We start from the raw sequence: 20,422 nt of genomic DNA, 5'->3' as shown, positions 1-20,422 counted from the left end.
CCACAAGCAAAGAACAAGCACCACTCACTAGGAAAAGTCTCAATGTCCACGTCATGCATCCAAATACTCTCTGCAGAGCTCCCTCACACAGCCTAGGGAAGGCTCTGAATGCTGTAAACCACACATGCTGACTGTGAAGCACTGGCAACACAGACACGAAGAACATGTCACTGAGCTCCTGTGACTCAAAACCTGCTGACAGCCACACAGCTCATGACACACGCAGCATTGCTGAGATGGCCTGCCAGGCGTGTGCCCTAGATGGTCTGGATAGAGGATATATACATGAGTAAGGAGACTTCCCACAGAATTCTGCCTGGCAGGGGATAGCAACAGGCGACTGCAACACACCAAGTCCAAGCAAGGTAGAGCTTGTCAGCCTGACCAGAGAAGAGCTAGAATGCAAGTTCAGCAGTGAGCATGAAGGCCAAGGAAGGCATCTGTGGGGCAGAAGCATCAGGGCTGTGAACAACAATGTGGCTAAAACCAGACTGCTTGAGAAGTGGTCAAGAGTTTTCAAAACAAGATCCTCGCTCTGTAAAAAAAAAAAAAATCAAAACAGGCCATGAAAGGCTGTAGACATGGAGAGCCAATATGGGTTTAAAGCCTGGAAGGTGGTCAGAACTGAGACCAGAGAGATGAATGGTGGAAGAATGGGGCGATATGAGAGGGTTATCGGCAGGAAGCCTAGCATGATAGCTCAGACCAACACTGGTAAGCTACTGGGTAAGCAGCAACAAACACAAAGAGAGTCACTTTAAATCAGCTCCACAGGTCAAAGTGACATATGTGGGAAGGAACTAGGTGGGAAGCGTGGAGTGGGCTGCAGTATGTGAGAGAAGTGACAAGCCTAGACTTTCCTCTGGAGAGCAGGACAGAGTGGGAACTGCAAAGAGCAGGGAGGAAGGACTGCATAGACCAGGGAGGAGGGACTGCACAGAGCAGGGAGGAGGGACTGCACAGAGCAGGGAGGAGGGACTGCACAGAGCAGGGAGGAGGGACTGCACAGAGCAGGGAGGAGGGACTGTACAGAGCAGGGAGGAGGGACTGTAGGAAGGCCAGGTCTGGAGCGAAAAATGAGATTGATGTGGGACCTGAAAGTTAGGTAGGCAGATAACATCTAGATGTGGAACTAGGAAGTGCATCCATGACTGAGCCCAAACTTCTTGGTTGTGAGTTTCCCTTTCATTCTACTTTGTTCTTAGCTGTTAATGAGTATATGATAAAAATAATCTTATCTTCAATTCCTCCAGAAAGAACTACTACAGGGACAATTAGGAGTGGTTCTATACCTGTCAAATTTTTTTCAAGTCTCAGGCTACAAGTTGTTTGCTCTCTGCATGTTTTAGTTCCACTGGTGCATCTGCATTTTTAAGACAGTTCTCTACTTCTGGCTTTCCCACACTTCACTGCAGTCAGAGCACCAGACAAACGAGTGTGGCGGCCAGCAGAAAACTCTAACTTGCTTTACGAGAACAGGAATATTTCTAAAGAAGCTGTGGCCACAGACAGCTACTCTCAAATTCTTAAAACAAATGCCTCTGTCCTGTTTCCTTTCTTGTGTCTCTCTTCTCTGGTGACACAGCTCAGGAGGCCTCAGCCTCCGGTGCGCTGGGATTATAGACATACAGCACTGCGCCTGCTCCCTCAGAATGCCACCCATCATCCCTACCCATCTTTACTCTGGTGAGTCCTCTTGTCTTCCTTTAATAAGTAACATTAGCAACTCCCATTCTTCTGAGAGGAAGGTACAAGTCTGTATGTGCATAATCTATCATCTTTCTCACCTCCCTTCAGCAGAAAGTTACTTTGAAAGTATTTTCACAAGAGAGTCCTTTTTGTCTCAAAATTAATAAAACACCAGGTTACAAAAGTAATTTCAATTCAGGAGTTCATACATACAATACTATGATCTCCTTTTCTGGAGAGAAAGAAACACATCAGTACTGGTTCTGCTACACCCTGCTCTACCTGATACTATTATCCACTGCCAGACACTGGCTGTTCACAGGCCAGAGCAAGAGGCCTGTCCCTTACATCTCAGCACTCAGGAAGTAGAGGCAGGAGAATCTCTGTGTGCCTGAGGCCAGGGTGGTCTACAGCCAGGGCTATATACGGAAGCTCTATCATGAAAAAACAAACAAACAAACAAACAAAAAAATGAAAAAAAAAAAAGCCCTGAGCTTCATAATAAACCATCTCCCTCTTACTATGACCAGATGGATCTCAACTTCTCCCTGCCCAGTTCTAACTCTGCCCAGGCCAACAGGCTTTCTTCCAGCTTCCCAACTTAGCAAATGACCTTTCTTAAATACCTCTACCTGATCTTACAGCATTGGTAACTAAGGGGAAAGTCACTGAAGGAAACTAGCTTTTAGAAGCACCTGGTCAAAGACAGCAGTGTTTAGGAGTCTGACGTGCTTCAATACCATGTGAGAACATAGCCAGCCTGAAGTTATCTTGACTTACAAGTCAATCCTTTAACATTAGATGCATACAACTATGAACAAAAAATCTGGAATAAATCTCAAGGAATTGGAAAATACAGAAATCTAACAGATTATTTTAGAGGAAGCAGTGTTCTATAGAAAGCAATATAGAATAAACTAGAATAGTTCATTGTGGATTTGAAAAGGAAGGGATAGAGATTTCTAAAAGACAATAAAAAATGGATGAATAAATGACTCAATTTCTTAAAGCTAATGCAAAGTATTTTATGCAAGTGTAGTCAGGCGCAAGCACTCATTTCTCCAAATGTCCCATCACCAGCTCAGGTAATGCTGCAGAGGGGTGAGGCACACTCCTTATACAGAAATGAAGATTACAAACCACACATCTCACTGTGTTGTTGTGAGAAGCAAATTAGATATATAGAGTGTTTAGACAGAGTGTGATGTGAAGCTAAGTGCTTTACAGGCTGGCTTAGGCTCAGTTCCCATTCTGAACTAAAAATATCTCAGAAATGACTTCTGTCTATATGGCTGGTGTAACAGTGACAGGTAGTTGAACTTTTTAAACAGACTGATACATATTTCATGTGTGTATTGGCAAGCTCTGCCCAACTCCGTTTCCCTCACTTCTCCTCAGCTTCAGCCCTGTAATCACTGGTGACAACCTTCCCCATGTGAACCCTGACCACTACTCCCCAGAACACCGGAAACTAACCGATCTACATTGGACCTAAACAGCAACACAGAAATCCATTCCACTATGTCTTCTAACTGTACCATCATCAAAATCTTAGGAGGTACAACTTAAGCATCCTGGGAACTTTCCAAATGGTCTTCTTCCTTTTGGAATTCCTGACCAAGTGTTTTCTTGCAGGACACATCTGTCACAGGATGTGTTCTAGAGCCAAATTTGTATACAAATAAGTCTTTTTATTAGCTTGGGAAATTAAGAACAATCTAGTTTGCTCTCTGTGTATTTTTGCTCTCCATAAAACTCTAAAATAATGTTTCCAACACAGGTCACATGTTCTCCTTCTTTGGATCTTTCTTAGCAATATGCCAATATAAGGACTCTATTAAAATTCTCTAAATTATGAAGAAATGAAAGAAGCTCACCTGAACTGTTACAACTGCTGCTCCTTGGCACTTCTTGCCACTACTGCCTTTGCACTCCAGATGCAGGGTGGTCTGCTCTTCTCGGTTAACATACTGTTTGGGCAACGTCTCTAACAGCTCACCATCCAAGGCAACCTGCTGTGACTCCCTGAGAGTGGCAGTTCTGAAAAGTAACCCACGTGGAAAAACAAAGTCAAGAAAGGTTATCTGAAGAGTGATCAAGAGCTTGGGGTTAGAGATGGGGCTCAGCTCTCAATAGTACTGGCTGGGCTTCTAGAGGACCTAAGCTCAAACCTCAGCATCAATACACAGAATCCACATGGCAGCTCACAACCCTCTGTAACTTGTAGTTCCATACCCCACTACCACACATGCACATGCAGAACATAGCATGACAGTAATATATTAGCAGACAAATACTCATATATGTGTACAACATACAAGCATCAAATGCCTGAATCAAATGTAGCCAAAGAAAACTGTCTATAAAAGAAATGACTCACAAGGAATTTATAAAACTAAGCTTGTTTGTTAATAAAACAGTCTTGTCCATATACACTCAAGACTGTGGTTGAAAACCAAACCTTAAACAGTTGGCTCTTCTGTATGTACCATGAACTCCGAACAAAAGACTCTCCTGCCCTTTGACCAAGTACCTATGTCAATGTTCTAAACACAGAGAGAGAAGAGCAAGGCGCTGACACAATGTGAGCTTCATGCTGCCTCCCTCTAACACCACCTTTCCAGTACCAGACAGTGTTCTGAGAGGAAGCATAAAACATCTTAGCCAGAACTACTGACCTCAGAAAATCCCCACAGGACATATGTGACACTGACAGCATATGAGAGTGCCATATAACATGAAATTGAGACCTGACACAGGGACTGGAGAGATGGCTCAGTAAACGTGTGCACCGCAGGATGCTCTGGGCACTGTACAGTTAATTGCCATTTTCTGTGCCCAAAGATCTGGCTACAGTCTGGACACTAGCACTGTCTTGATTATTGAACCATCTCCTATGTCAATGTCATGTTAAGAATGCACCCCAATTATCAGGACTGGTACAAAGAGCTGATCAGCCTACACCTAGGCAGAGGAGATAGGAAGACTGGTTTCTCAGCCATGGGTCCCAGGAGGAGAGAGAGGAAGAAGAGAAAGACCATAAGAAGGGAGAGGTGGCCATGAGGCAGAAGGTCCAGAAGAGTCATGATGAGCAGGTCACCAAGGAATTCTCCATGAGGACACACATGGGGCAGTGCAAGCCAGAGTGAGACTCAAACACAGTAACACAGGACTGTGGCTGAGAAGTAGCTCAGAGGGCTAGAAGAGATGACCATCTGCCCAGGCATAGTGCTTACAACTTTTAATAAACTTAGTAGGTCTTTAGCCAATTACTTGGGAGCTAGGACGGGAACAGATAAAGCTTTCATGTTTAAATTACAGCCTACAATTGCACTTCCGTAGGACCCACACTCAGTTCCCAGCACTCATTTGAGGTGCCACATAACTGCCTGTAATTCTGGCTCCAGGGAATCCAATACCTCTGGCCTTTGTGGGGCCTGGGTTCCTATGTTCACAGCCACATACAGAACACACATGTAGTTGAGTAAACTACCTGGATTAGTGCAGTGTTGAGAATACTGGTGTGGAAGCCAGCCCCCGTCCACATCATCACTGCTGACAAAGCAACAAGCAGGAAGTACCATTCTCAAGGTCTCCTGTCTTACCTGGCCTGCTGCTGCAGCAGATTCAGGTCTGTGCACATGAGTTGGGTGGTGTCCTTCTGAGTCAACAGCACAGCTGAGGAAATGAGTGGCACAGGAGGCCTCATGGGGTGCAGCATCAGAGGAGGATGTGGAGCCTCATGCTTCTCTAAGTTACTTAGAACCCTTGCTTTAGCTGAAAGAAAAGCCATACTTAGTCATGCATACCAAGGGGCGATAACACACTAAATAGACATAGCCCTGGTCTGTTAATTCTGAAAAGAATGTTAAGAGACTTTCAGAATAGTTCCTTAATCAAAAGGCACTTAAATGGATGGTTAAATGTGTGGTTCGTTCTTTATAAATACCACAAGCCTAATAATAGGCTACTAGGAGGTAGGTAATCAGCAGCATAGCTGAAGAGATAGATCAGTCTACCAACTGTTGGTTATGGAAACACTATTAGCCCAATACCAAGAACTAAGATAAAAAGAAAGGACTGTGCCAAGTGGCTTGTGGGTTCGAGTTCCATCTTACCACTGGAGTGTGAACTCTGCCCAGGCAGACTAAATGCAGAGCACTAGGCTGCATTTCACCCTATGCTGTCATCAGGTGATAGGCTTACGCCAAGGGCTGACACACCTCTCAGGGGGTAGGAAAACACAGCCTAAGATGGAGACCCCAGCCTGGGTGGAAAACGATGCAGGCTGAGGCCAAAGCTGGGGTTCCCTAATTCCCAGGCATTCAGTGCCACTGAAAATCATGTGTCGTCCCCCTACCCCACCCCACGATGGTCCTTGATGAGAGAAACAGTCCTTGCTTGTCCATATTGTTTATTGGTAGTAGAAGATGGATGTATACCACTTCCTCAGGGTGAACCAGAGATTAAATACTTTTTGCAGGAAAGGTAAGGATTTATAATCTAATGGTTCAAGAGCCAAGCTTCATAATCTTAAATTACTAGACAGCCTTGTATGACATGCTAGTTTAAACTTAATGTTAGCATGTGGTGTCTACTGAGCAAATTTAAACAGCTGGATTATCTGGATAATGGATGAGATCAATCCCAAGAAGGAAGTTTAGTGTCTCTGTCCTGAGAAACTTCATAGAAATAGACGAGAAGGTAATGGGCATTATGAAACAGAACAGAAAAATTGTGAAAGTTAGTTGAGTTTAGAACAGGAATTTAAGGTAGACATGACTAATTTTTATATAAAACTTTATATTTGTGATTCTTTTAAGATTTTTACAAGATTACTTTTAAAGACAAATAATAAAATAATTACTTCTTTGTAACCACAAATTGCTGTCTGCCAAGTAAGAGAAACTGGCTGAGAAAACTACTTTGGTTGCTTTCACTGTGTTAATCTATAATAAGTTGCTTAGTTATGACTGTACGTGGTTTTTTTTATTTTAAGAATAATGTTTTCTTTACCTGTACTATGTAATGTTATTACTTGTAAAAATAGTGGAAAATACAGTTTTTTCATAATCATTCTCTAGAAGAAAACTAAAATTTAATCACATTGTAATTGTACACTGCTTGAAAGATTTTGCTGTGATAGATATCTAAGCTATAGAAGAAAGAATAAAAGATGGTGTGGCTGGAACACTGTCTCTCCCATCCACTGACTCTGTGTATGTGTAAAGTCTGTGCCAATGGAGGTTAGAACATTGTTCCTTCCACCCACCAATTGTGTGTGTTTATGTATGTATGTGTGGAATACTTGGAGCCTGCTTGCTGGAGCTTTGCTCTAACCATTCTATGTGTGAATGTGTACATGTCTGACTGTAGGTCTGTATGCATGTATGTGTGTGTGTTATGTATACATGCATGTATATTTGTGTGTGTGAAATTATTGAACTCTGCCTTTTGTTTCATCCCTTCAGTGTATGTGTGTGTGTGTGTGTGTGTGTGTGTGTGTGTGTGTGTGTGTGTGTGTGTGTGAGAAAGAGAGAATTTACTCTTTCCTTTTCTTTCTCACTAGCCCCAAGGAGTTAAAAGACTTTGTAATTTTTCTGCTGGCCACAGACAGCCCCAGTCCCAGTAAATTAAGCTTTGTTCCCTCAGGAAACAGTCTGCAGAGTAACTTCTCTTTGGCAGCAGCCCCTATAGGCATCTGGATCCACTCTGGTCAGTGACTCTAAGCACTGACCCCAATGGCTGCCTGCCTCAATTTACCCACCACGTGGATGCCAAAGCCAGTCATTGGCATGTGGGTAAGGTGAAGGCAGTTTTCAAATCCTCCTCTGTTCCTCTCCAAAGAGCTTTTCAAATGTGTACATACAAATTTTACAATCACAAAAATATTTCTGGGAGAAAACAAGGAGTGAAATGTTGGAATTTCAGAAAATGTTGGTACCTTAGATGAAACTAAGATCAACAGATGTGAACTCAAACCCAGAGAAAATCTTTTTTTTTCTTTATCTAACTAAGTAGACTAGGGCAATTGAAATAAAGAATATCTCTGCCTCTCCATTGACCACCTCAATGTTTAGTACACTATAATTATAATATGTTAATGATTTACAATTTTGTTATGTCTTACATTATAAAAATATATTTCATAATTAATATTAAAGAAAAACTCAGATACAATTTTCCGTGTTTTAAAATTGTGCATCTACAGCAGCTCTGTAGGTTAAACAGCCTTTGTGACCTGGCCTGACACATTAACTTATCATTTAAATGCACAATCTTTCTAGAAAAATCAACTGCAAGAAACAAGCAGCATTTAAAGAAGCACACCTGTAATCTCAGCACTCCAGGGCCAGAGGCAGGTAGATCTCTATGAGTTCTTCCTGATCTAGACAGCAAGATATGGCCAGCCAGAGGTACACAGTGAGACGAGGTCTCAGAAAGGAAGGAAGGAAGGAAGGAAGGAAGGAAGGAAGGAAGGAAGGAAGGAAGGAAGGAAGGAAGGAAGGGGGAAGGAAGGAGGAAGAGAGAGAAGGAATGAGAGAAGGAAGGAGGGAAGAAGGGAAGGAAGGAGGGAGGGAGGGAAGGAAAAAATAATCTAAAGCATTTCCATTCCGTGGTAAGGGTTCCAGATACAGAGAAAATAGTTATAAAAAAACAAAATCAACTTCTGAATGTTAACACTGCAAACCTAACTTGACTACGTTTAAAGTTATACTTGAAAGCATTGAAAAAGAAATGAGTCCCGAGTGGGAGGCCTCACTTTCAGTGGCAGACAGATGTGTGGTTAGGTCTGGGCCAATGAAGGATAACTAGAGAATCTATGGGCACATTCTTAAAACAATTCTTTTAAGGAGCCATCCCTTCCGGCCACTCCACTGTAAGCCAAGAGGACAAGGTAAGCAGCCATTAGATTTGGAGGTAGAGGCCACTCCCAGGACAGTGAGGCAGCAGGATAAGAGAACAGAGTGCTTGAGAGCTTCACGAATCACTGGGCTATCCTACTGCTCTGAGCCACCTGCCTCTGAACTTCCTTCATGAAAGATGATTCATCACCAATCTTGTTTATGCCATTCAGGGCTTGGGTTCTATCCCTCAGTAGTGGACAAGTTAAAAAAACAAAACAAAAAAAAACAACTTTTCTTTCCTAGCAACTTAAACAATATATTTTTTATTTTTATTAATTTTTTTCAAACAGGGAACTCTTAAAGAACAATTGTCTTTGGAGAGATAAAGTGTGGAAACCTTAACCTTCGATAGCGCTGATTCAAACAAACGTTATGTCTTTCAAAGGGGTTGATGTCACAGGACTCACCCAGCAAAGGGTCAGTGAAATCCAGCTGTGCTGATGAGCTGCAGGCCCCAGAATGGGACTCAAACTTGGCCTGTGTCCACAGAGCAACTGTCTCCTGGAACTCATGATGGATGCGCTCCATATTCACGTACTCCATCCACAGGTCCTACGGTCGGACAAAAGCACTTCATGAGCAGATGAATCACACGCTCACACATACAACTATGAGTTTAACTCAGTGGGACACTCAGTTACAGTGAGGTGATCCACGAGGCTTCCAACATTAGTGTGAACTAAGCTGCAAAGGACCACTAACAATCTTAACAGTAGTTACAAACTGTTGCCTATATACCACGACTAGGGAAAAAATTGCTGAACAGGCTCACTATATGCATATTAATGAACTGTATTAATGTACTAATTAAGTAGTATGTTAATACATACACTATGAGGCTACTAAATTATATGCATTATAAGACATATAAAGAAAATATTGTTTAAAGTAAGATTTTAACATAAATGCAGGAGCTAGAGAGACTGCTCAGCAGTTAAGAATGTGTGCTGTTCATTTGAGGGCCTGAGCGCAGTTCCAAGCACCCATGTTAGACAGCTCACAGTACTGTAACTGTAGCCTCTGCCTCAGTGGACAGCTGAACACATGGATACATACCACCCCTCAGACATACACATACACTTAAAAATAAATTTAAATTTAAAATAATTAAAAATAATAAAATTAAATCTTTAAAATGCTTTTTAAAAATAAAGATACTGAAGCTTAACACGGCAACTCACACCTGTAGTCTCAGTTCTCAGGAAGTTAAAGCAAGAGCACTGGCTGCAGGTTCAAGGCCTCTGGGCTATATAGTGAGTGACAATCCACCTGAGCTACAGAGCACAACGATGAGTGAATCCAGGAATAATAAATTAATCTGGATTAAATTCATGCAAAATTACAAGAAAATATATTAAGCTACCCCAGAGAATATGTTTTGCTGCTATGTAAAATCAGCAGAACTTAGAGTGTGAGAACACTGCAGATGGCCATAGCCAGTCTCTTCAACAGACAAAGTGTAAAAGGAAACAGAAAAAGAGTAAGACTCACAGGTTAAACAGACTCATCTGCCACTTTCAGAATATGGGGACTGAGTCAAACTGTAAAAATAAATACAAACATAACCTTCAGATCTAGAGAGATGGCTTAGCTGTTCAGTACACTCCTTGCTCTTGCAGAGGACCCTGGTTTGGTTCCTAGCACCCACATGGCAGCTAACAATCATCTGCAACTCCATGGCTGCACAGACTTAGATGCAGGCAAAACACTCATATACAGAAAATAAAAATCTAAATAAGTAAATAAATAAATAACCTTAATGATATTTATAAGACAACTGGAATTTACAGGTTCTAAGTCTGGATCAACAGCTGCCAAACTCAGCTCCTAGATGAAGGGATGCTGGAGAGAAGCCTTTCCTGCTTTTCTGCCTCCTTCCAGGCTAGCTACTGAAACTTGGAGAAAACTGAGACTAGAAGTTAGGGATGAAACACAGTTGTGTCTGCCGGACAACCTAAAAGAACACACAGGAACTAGAAGCAAGGAGCTCCAGAAAGATAATCAGAAGCAGACAGTCACAAGGAAGTCTCTCCGTCACCTCCTGAGCCTATGACCTATGACCCGAATTCATTCCCTGTGCCTCTGATGCTTAAGTGTTTAGTTAATCACAGCTCAAATAAGCAAGAACACCACAGGACAAGGGCTATGGTCAAAAACAGATTACAAAAAGCCCTAGAACAAGTGTGGGGCTCAGGTGAGGCCATTACAGCAGGACACTTAACAGAGAATATCCTGTCAAAAGATTTGTATATGTACTGACAAAGCCCACTAGAATGACTATGTGTGACCACCCATCCCATGAGTTAGCACCTTTCTATAGCCAGTCCAATTTACATTTAGAAATGTCTTTTTAAAGGCATTTTCATAGTTTTACCTGCTGATTCTGCATTACTTTTGCTAGCCGGTGAACATCATAATGCTTTGGTAAAGAAGGAATATAGGTATCTCCTTTCTGAAAATTTTCATCTTCTAACCATAATATATACACATTGAAGAGCCTAAAAGATAAAAACACAAGTACATAAAATGTGAAACGATATGCAGACGAATGGAGTTTCTTCTATTACTGAGAACTCTCGTTCCACCATGTAAGAGAATAAAGCTTCCATGAAGAAATGTGTCTAGCAGCCACTGCCTCTCCTTAGAAACTCATACATTGTTAAAATGGGATTTAGAACCTGCTTATGCAAGATCTGGATGGGGCTCTGAGAGCCCTTCTACTGATGAAGGACTAACTAGAGCCAGTCGGAGGAGTGCTTATACCACAGCCCTAGATCTGAGCTCAGAGCTTTGCTATCCTGTTTAAGCCAAACAAGGTCAGCCTTAGTACTTGGAAAATACCAAAAGATAGTTTCTATCCAACTGCAAGCACTTGCCAGCTTAACAGCAATGGCCACTCTTGTCTCAAGGAAACCATAAATAAAACTGTGGATCTGTGTACCTTGCTTTCATTAAAATGGAACATTTTTTAAAAGCTAGGCTTACAAACTGTCTTTATTTTTAAATATGTTTTAACAGTCTATTTCTGTTACTACAGCCAGCTATTAGCTAAGATCACTGGTATCCAAGGCATTGTTTGAATAACAGCACAGAGAAGTAGCTGGCAGACACAGATAACCAAAATACAGCCTGCAGTAGCTCTGGTCAGCAAAGTGGAAAATTACTTCCTTTGTAATCAGAACATTGTGTCAAGAAAGAAAGATACAGACAAGGCCCAATATATACACATACATATACATGTACATATACACATACATATATGTGTGTGTGTGTGTGTGTGTCTTCTCTTCTACCTCCTGACTCAGGATGGCCACTTTCAGGGAATTGAAGAGAGGACGAGGGAGTACCAAAGACCTAAAATGTTCCAAGAGAAAACCTTCTAGTAAACCTGGTTAAACACACCCGGGGGGGGGGGCCCTTTAATCACTCAGGATATAGGTTGAGACAACCCCTGAGGGTCCAGGGTCAAAGCAAGCCTGAGACCTGAGTCTCTACACAAACCAAGGTTTTGCTATTGAGAATAGATAATGCATAACAGCAATGTTTTATGTGGTCTTGCTCTAAGACAACCATTTGTACTAAGTTAAATTCATAGGCAGAAACCATGCTAACCAAGCCTGGCTCACTACAAAATTCCAATCACTGAAGGACATGCAAATCTATACCTGGATTAATAAGCCTCTGAATCTTGTTCAGGATCTCAGAGTTATAGAGCCTTCCTTGGCCACCACTTTCTGTAGTCATTTAGAAGGCTCTGGTGTTACACGCCTGCTATGACCAATTTGCTTTGGCTTCCTTCTTTTTTCACACTGAGGAAAGGGAAGCGTGTCAGCCCTCTGCATTACTACTCAGACTCAATCATTCAACAAGTGTCTCCAGGTCAATCAGTGTCAACACCTTCCAAACAGAATCTGACAATCTGAGAGTATGTACATCTAAGCTCTGCATCAACGCTGGTGGCTCTAGCGCAGTGTCTGTGCACAAACAGCAGCAGATAGCCATCTTACCTCACTAGTTCCCGGTGCAGTTCTGGAGAAGTCAGGAAGCATGGGGTGCCAGCCTGCTGCTCTGGTGTCCCTTCACTGCCCTCTGCTGGAACACGGAGGGCCTTGCTCGCAGCATAGTGGAAGTCAGCCACCTCCGTCAGGCGGCCCTTCATGTCTTTCAACAAACTGACATGCGAGGGACTTTGAAAAAACCTTCTTCCAATACATCCATCTACAGGCAACCTTAAAAAAAATGTAAGCAGAGCCTATAACCTTTGAGCAGAAAATACTCTAAAAGACACAACACAGCCGTCAATTAGCAAGTTGCGTTGTTAGCCCTTAGAGGCTGAGGAACCAAAGACTATGTACAGAGAGTTCCTCTCAACTGGCTCGGTTTTCACAGGTCTAATTACACAGTCAACCATGGTACAAAAATGCCAAACAGAAAATTCCAGAAATGAGCAGTACAAGTGTCTGTCTGTCTGCCTGTCTGTCTGCAGGAGCATACGTGCTATGGCATTAGCATAGAAGCCAGAGGACAGCTCTCAAGCGTTAACTGGCACACAGGCACTGACACTCATGGAACTGTCCTGCCTGCCCTAGGGTAGAGGTTTTAACCGAGTTTGATTACAGGACACTGTTAGACTGAGCTCTCTTTGGCAGCACATGTGCTACAATAGAATACTGTTGTAGTTGTTTATCACTAGTTATTACTGATTATCTTTCACTATCCGTAATTTATAAGCTGAATTTTATCACAGGAATGTATGTAGAATTTAGTACCAACTGAGGCTTCCAACATCCACAGGGCATCTTGGAATGTATCCCTAGAGAGAAGGGAAACTAAAGTGGCCTTGGAAAGGCTGAAACCCTACAAAGGCAGGACATCAGCGCACCTCGAGAATAAAGACAGCCTTTGTTTTGGAAGAACTTGAAATCTAATAGAAAACGGAGGTAACTAAAAGTCAGCATCTTTCTTTATGCTTCAAAGGAGTGAAGGGAAGGAAGGGGGTGGAGCTGGGATTCAGCAGGACCTGAAGAGCAGTGCTTAGTCTCAATGCACGGCCTGGACAGGCCGGACCTTGCTACTCAGTAGAACCGTGCAGCACCCCATGCACAGCCCGAGGCCTACATGCAGACACCAGTACTCTTCACTGGGTCCCTTGTATAGGCCTCTGAGAGGCCACATATGTAGCCTCAGTCTGGAGCACCTTCTCTCCCTACACACCTCCAGAGGTTCTCTGCTGAGCCTTGCCCAGTTCCCAGGTACTGTCCTTGACATATTAGGAACAGAGGACGGTAAAGCGAAATTGCCACAAGATACCCCAAACTCCATTAAGATCAAGCCTAATAATTATAGAACACAGAGAATCCTAGCTATGTCAGAAGAGAATGACTAACTCACACTCCACAGCATACAGATGGGAGTGAGCTGCTGGGAACTTATACAGTACCGGGTACCATACCCATATTGTGGTCCTGGGCGATGAAGATACAGGAGGAAGAACTTCTGCCAAATGAGTGGCAGAAGAGGATGATCAGAAGGTGTGACCAGAGCCTGGTGGGCCCAGCGATAAATCAACAGCCTCTGCAGGGATGGAACGATGGGTAGCTTCAGGTAGACCTGGGCTTTCTACAAGAGAGCAGAGCCTTAGCAACGGCCAAACAAATGCAATCAAAATCACTTTTCCTTCTAAATTAAATATTTTGCTTTTACTTGGATAAGAAAAAGACATTAAGACATTTTCCAAGCCTACTACTTGATATTTTAACCTTTGGCAGCAAGTACGGGGCCCAGCTTTCTCTGTAAAGATATTTCACAGGCCCCAGAATCAAAACCTACATGCAGAGTCATTTAAAGCAGTGGGGATAGGGCTCAGTTCAACGCACTTGCTTAGAGGCTCTGGGTTCAGTTGCAGCAGTGTGGTAAATTGAAATGTAGAAGCAGGAGGATCACAACTTCGAGGTCATCTTTAACTATATTGTAAACTGGAGGATAGCCTGTGAATACCTGAGACCCTGTCTCAAACAAATGAAAAAAAATTCTAAATTCTGATGTCCATTTCTGAAATTCCTTAGCATATAAAACACTATAATGTCTTTGGGTCATGACATGGGTGTGACACTCTTGAACCCTCAGCAGATATACCTGCAGACATTTGCACAGCATTAGGGCCAACAACATACTATCATGGAGGGGAGAGAGGTTCCTAAGGCCCAGCCCTCCTTGTGGATGGAGCAAAGAAAAAGAAACTTGGGGTTTTTAGGTTTTTCCCCCTTCAATTGAATAGCCACTAGCAAGGTAAATAAACCTAATTAAACTGTGTCATAGGAGAAAAAAGGAGAGAAGAGGAAGAGGAAGCAGCCAGGAAGCAGACGGGATCCACAGGATAGGAGGAGGAGGAGTATGGGAGGGATATTATCAAATTAGTCTAGGCACACAGGAAATGTCATGATAAAGCCCTTATGGTCACTAGCATATGCTACCAAAACCTTAAATAAATAAAATTTTAACCTCATAGAGCAAAGCAGTCGAATGATAGAGAAACCAAAAGTGAATCTGTCAAATTTTACCAACCTCAAAAATCTAGATTTTAATAGGGCTTTTAAGGAGTGAAGAATCCCCTGACAGGCTCTGAAACCTGAAAGCAAAGTCTCTATGATGGCTCTTGAAGTAGATCTTTACATCAGAAGCCTTGGCCCTGCCTATTTCACAGACTGATCATCGGGGTTTCTTTTTTTAAAAAAAAATTCCTCGTTCCAATCCAGGCTCAAAGACTCAAAACTTCCGAAGCAAGCATCAGGAATCTGATCTGTAACAAGTTTTAACAAGGGGTTCCAGATATACCTGGAACACAAGGGCAACAGCAACCTCCTACACTCAGACTAGGAACATACTCCTCAGTGACAGACAAGGTGGGGACTCTGAGAAGCCAGCACACCCTTCAGTTATGTGGGAATTTTAGAAGCTAAATGGTGGCTGTACTTTCTGACTCTTCAGAGTAACAAACAAGGAGGAGTTAACAGACTATAGTGAACGACTCACCTAGAGCGTAAGCCACACCCTGCAACTCAAAGGCAGAACTACTACTGTACCTTTAGAGCTTGGTCAGGACTAAACTCATTTATAACCAATTCCCTTTCAACAACTCTTCGGAGCTGAGAGTCCTCTTCAAAGATGGATTCCATGTTCAATACAGTCCATGCAAACCAAACCTATAACAACAAACAAAGGAGATTAAAAGAAGCCACTTGTTCCAACTGATAATATATCCTGTTCAGAAGTTTAAGTATTTTCTAGGGCTGAAGGTATGGCTCAGTGATCCAGCATTTGCCTAGCATGTGTAAGTCCCTGGACTTGATCTGTATCACTGAAAAACACACATGCAGATCTCAAGCAACAACTATTGAGCTTCCTATGTACTTAATATGTGTCTATGTTCTTGTCATACATATACAATAAAGACAAAACAAGAAACTGAAAAATACTAAATTCTTCTACAGCAGTGGTTCTCAACCTTCCTAATGCTGTGACCCTTTAATACAGATATACACAACTTATGTTGTAGTGATCCCCAACCATAAAATTATTTTCATTACTACTTTAAAACTGTAATTTTTATCACTGTTATGAATTGTAATATAAACATCTGTGCTTTCAGAGAGTCTTAGGAGACCTCTGTGAGGGGGTCATTTGATCACTCAAAGGAGTCACAACCCACAGTTTGAGAACTGCTGATTTAGGGGGGAAATGATGAAAACTGCATTAGGTGGTAGAGCGCTGTACCAGAGAATGTTCTAGAGCTAGGCAGAGTCTCAGTGAAGCACAAAAGCAGAAGTGGGGGAATGGGCAACAGTTAGACAGCAGTGAGGAACTACTGTCAGGTCAGTCCCAGGAGGACCGGTTAATAGAGTGAAGGATATTACAGCTTAAGAGACAAAATAGACACGGCCTTACGCAGCCTCAGACCGGCTGCTGGTGTCTCCTCTGACAAGAGCAAGGCCAAACAAAGCATAGTGAGTACTGACTAAGGTCTGAGTGCTTCACATACAGGTTCAATGATATTCATCTGATTATGAGGAAACTGAAGACAGAGAAGCAGCAGCCCAAGGCACAGAGCTAGTAAACGGCAGAATCAGTCTGAAACTAAGACCAACTACCACTAAAACCCACTCTTGCTCTCTCTCCTCTCGGCCCTGACCTCAGTAAGGATGGTCACAAAATTAAAATTTACAAAGATCATAAATTGTCTTCAGTAGGCTTCATACCTGTGTGGATGTGGACAAGCCCTCCACGAAGGAAGGAGTGATGTTTCCTGCCACAATCCAGTTCACCAAGGAAGAGAGTAGACTCCGGTCACAGTGGTAACCTAAGGCATTCTACATCAGGGAGGAGAAGAGCAACAGAGAGTCTTTCAAAGAGACTCTACCAAGGGTATGAGCAGTTACCTCTGTACTTGAAGATTCCACCAGACACAGATTTCATGGTGTTGCTGAATTCAGTTTACTCAGAATTTTTTTTCTATGTTCATCAGAGAACTCACCTATGGTTTTCTTTATCATCCCCTAAATGGTTTTGGTGTCAGGGTAACACCAGCTCATAGAATGAGTTTGGTAACACCCCTCCTTGTGATTTTGTGGAATAGTATGGAGGGCACTGCAATGAGTTCTTCTTTAAAGTTCTGGTAGAATTCAGCAGTGAACCAGTCATGAGCAAAGTACACGATACACATGTATGAAAATATTATCTTGAATATGATGACAGTGTGTACATACTAATTGAAAAAGGATTTCAAGTATAGGGCTGTGGAAACTACTGTCAGCTGCAGCAGTCCCCGGATGCACACAGGGACATGCACTGAGAGCTGCAGGCCCACTGTGGTGTGCTCCTCTATGCCTTCTCAGGGATCTGTGCAGTGGATTATGACTACTGAAAAAAGATATTAACATGTAACTTAGTTTTAAAAAAAAAAAGCTGCCACAGATTATTACCAGGAATTGTATATTTACAAGACCCTTTTAGCAGCTAGTATCTATCCAATGATGGAAACAGTTTTTTCTTAGTTACCTTGTGCTGTTGATAGAGCAATTTTTGCACACAATCTTCCTGCATCAGGTGAAACGCTGTCTTACACAAGTGGTCCATGAGGAAGAGCACAGGCTGTTCTCGATACCATAGATGCTGGCTTATGAGAGCCTGGACCCAGAACTCCAACACAGCCACAGGACCTACTTCATCTGGCTGAGTGCTTACACATATGTGTGCCTAGGAAGAAGCAGCTCAGGTGATCTGAAAGGTTAACACCCACGCTACCTCCCACTTTCAAAATGCTATCCACCCCCATGAAAATCCAACTCTAAGAGCCTCCTGTACCAAGATCTGTGGGAAGAGGAAAAGTATCTTAAGAGATTTGTAAGACCCCTGACCTGGATCATGCTGTTGAGAAGCTTCACATTGTCTCCATGGATGGTTCCTGTCAGATGCTGTGCTACCCTTTGGGTAACCTGCTGTGTGACTCCCTGAGGAACACCACTGTCCAATTGTAGGAAGAGGAGAAGGTTCGACAAAAACCTGCAGGAGCACAAAGGATCTTACACCTTATCTAATCAAGCAGAATTGCCATCAGCTCTGTGTGGAGCTGTGTTTGCTTGCTTTATTTTCTTCTTGCTGTTTTGAGATAGGGTCTCATGGATCCCAGCTGGCCTCTAACTTATATGTTGCTGAAACTGTCCTTGAACACCAGACCTCCCAAACGCTGGGTTTATAGACACATACCACCACAGCAACCTTGGGGCAGCGGGTAGAAGGTGTCTAGGAATGGATCTAGAACCATGAGCATGCTACGCAAGTGTTCTGCCACTGAGCTATATGCCCAGAGTCTTTTCATTACCAGCAGATAATTGCAGAAAAACATTACATTGGTTCCATTTTTAGAACACAGTGCTATGTAGGGATTCTGATAAATTTTTAAGGACTTCAGAAGGATAAAATCTTCAAATTTAATGTGTGCTAAAAGGAATTATGTTTCTCTATAGTACTGTAATGAACAGATCCAAGTCATGCAAATACAGACAAGTTAAAGGGTGTTGAAAGAAAATACCTTAAAATATCATTTTCTCCTCCGTGCCTTGGGCTTCTAAGAAAAACGTCTCCAAAAGCTTCCCTAAGTATGCAGGATGCTAATTTTAATTTTTTAAAAGTATCCTTAACTCTTTCTACTAAAGTCAAATCTCCAGGAGTGTAGGAGTAGGTATGTAATTTAGCTACCTCAGCTAACTCTCAGCAGCAAGCAAATCTGAGAAATACTGGTCCCAAAGCATTTGCTAAGAAAACTGATGCTACCTTTATCCCTATGTACCACTGCCTGTCAGGTCTACTGGATCTCCCTCCCTTCTCACCACTTTCTGTGAAGCCCCAGATGATCAACCCCTGCCTTCTGGACAGGTCATCTCTTCCCTCTCTCCCATTCATTTTATCTTCCTACAACTTGTAGGCTACAATAAACAGTATGTTTGGGTATTGTCACAATTGCTACTACATGTAAGGAGCATTAGTCCAAGATTCTCAAGGAAACAACTTAAAAGAATTAAGTACTAATAGGCTTTCTAAGAAATTCTAAATTAAGTGAGATAGGAAATACCTTTCATAACAAATAAAATTAGAATCATTAATCTAAACAACATTCATCAATCATATTCTAAACCAGAGTGCAAAAGTTTGCTGCCTCATAAAGAATAAAAATAAATTAAACACACATACACACACACATACACACACACACACACACACACAAATAAAACTAACCAAATAAATAAAAACAGTAAAACAAACAAACAAAAAATACTACTGAGGGCTGAAGAGATGGCTCACCAGTTAAGAGTATGTACTATTCTTGCAGAGAACCCAAGTGTGGTCCTAGCACCCACATCAGGTGTCTTACAACCAGATCCAAGGGACCTGTGACACCCTCTTCTGGCCTCTGCAGGTATGTGCCCATACTGTCACACAGACACACAAATTACATGAAATCAAAAATAAAAACAAATCTTTAAAAAAAAAGTAGTCAGTTAAATGGAAAAATAAGCAGCAAAATAAGAAAATACAAAATATGTTCAAATGGATTGGAAAATAATACTTTTACCTCTCTCTAGAAACTGAGAGGAAAACAACCACCACCACCAAGCAAACAAACAAAATACTGCTGAAATACCATTCCCTTCGAATTTACTCTAGAAACTAGAGAACAGACGATTGTACTTGTTGGGGCATTTCTATTCGCAGAATATACTCACTGCTCATTCTTCAGAAGGTAGTACTGGCAAGGGTAGAACACTGGTAGAATCTTATCTAGGACATGGACCACTGCTCTCAGATGCCTTGACTGGACCAGAATGCCCAACAGTGGGATGCCTTCTGCACAGAACTTCTCAATGCTACAGAAAACAAAGGAGACTGTGAGTACTCAGCAGCTCATTCATAAAATTATATTCCTTCAATGAAATACAAGCTGGATTATCTCAGTTTCCAAAACTTTTATGACTAACCTACACACAGAAATTCTACACTCATAACTTAGAAATGCAGTTCTTAAAATCTCATCTATATTTTCATCTCATTAGATGAGAAAGTTGAAAGCACTGCATCCAGATTTACAAGGTGTCCCAGGAACACAATGAGATCCAAAGCTCTCTTAAGGATCCCAGACAAAGGGAAGATTATGAAGTGAGCTCAGCCTGACACTAGACTGCAGTGTGTCAGATACAGTTTCTTTTCCTTTGAGATAATTTATTACCAATATTATTGAATAACAATAAACAATAGTATTTTGTTTCTATGGT

General features: G+C 42.1%; 1 protein-coding gene across 1 annotated transcript in view; it reads right to left on the bottom strand.

Annotated features, from left to right (window-relative positions):
* The window catches only part of Epg5 (ectopic P-granules autophagy protein 5 homolog), a 97,255-nt gene that overhangs the window by 33,348 nt on the left and 43,485 nt on the right, over nt 1-20,422 (bottom strand). Inside the window, exons 17-27 of the mRNA XM_028783215.1 lie at nt 19,877-20,017; nt 18,011-18,155; nt 17,652-17,849; nt 16,853-16,963; nt 15,680-15,799; nt 14,050-14,216; nt 12,605-12,826; nt 10,972-11,095; nt 9,005-9,149; nt 5,295-5,466; nt 3,567-3,729 (exon numbers count right to left, since the gene is read on the bottom strand). Coding sequence (XP_028639048.1) covers nt 3,567-3,729; nt 5,295-5,466; nt 9,005-9,149; nt 10,972-11,095; nt 12,605-12,826; nt 14,050-14,216; nt 15,680-15,799; nt 16,853-16,963; nt 17,652-17,849; nt 18,011-18,155; nt 19,877-20,017 — 1,708 coding nt within the window. The remainder of the gene's footprint in view (nt 1-3,566; nt 3,730-5,294; nt 5,467-9,004; nt 9,150-10,971; nt 11,096-12,604; nt 12,827-14,049; nt 14,217-15,679; nt 15,800-16,852; nt 16,964-17,651; nt 17,850-18,010; nt 18,156-19,876; nt 20,018-20,422) is intronic.

Source organism: Grammomys surdaster, unplaced genomic scaffold, assembly GCF_004785775.1.
Source record: "Grammomys surdaster isolate TR1022 unplaced genomic scaffold, NIH_TR_1.0 1036, whole genome shotgun sequence".
NCBI classification, from domain to species: Eukaryota; Metazoa; Chordata; class Mammalia; order Rodentia; family Muridae; genus Grammomys; species Grammomys surdaster.
Note: the sequence above shows the minus strand (reverse complement) of the source record. Positions and strands in the feature narration are given on the sequence as shown.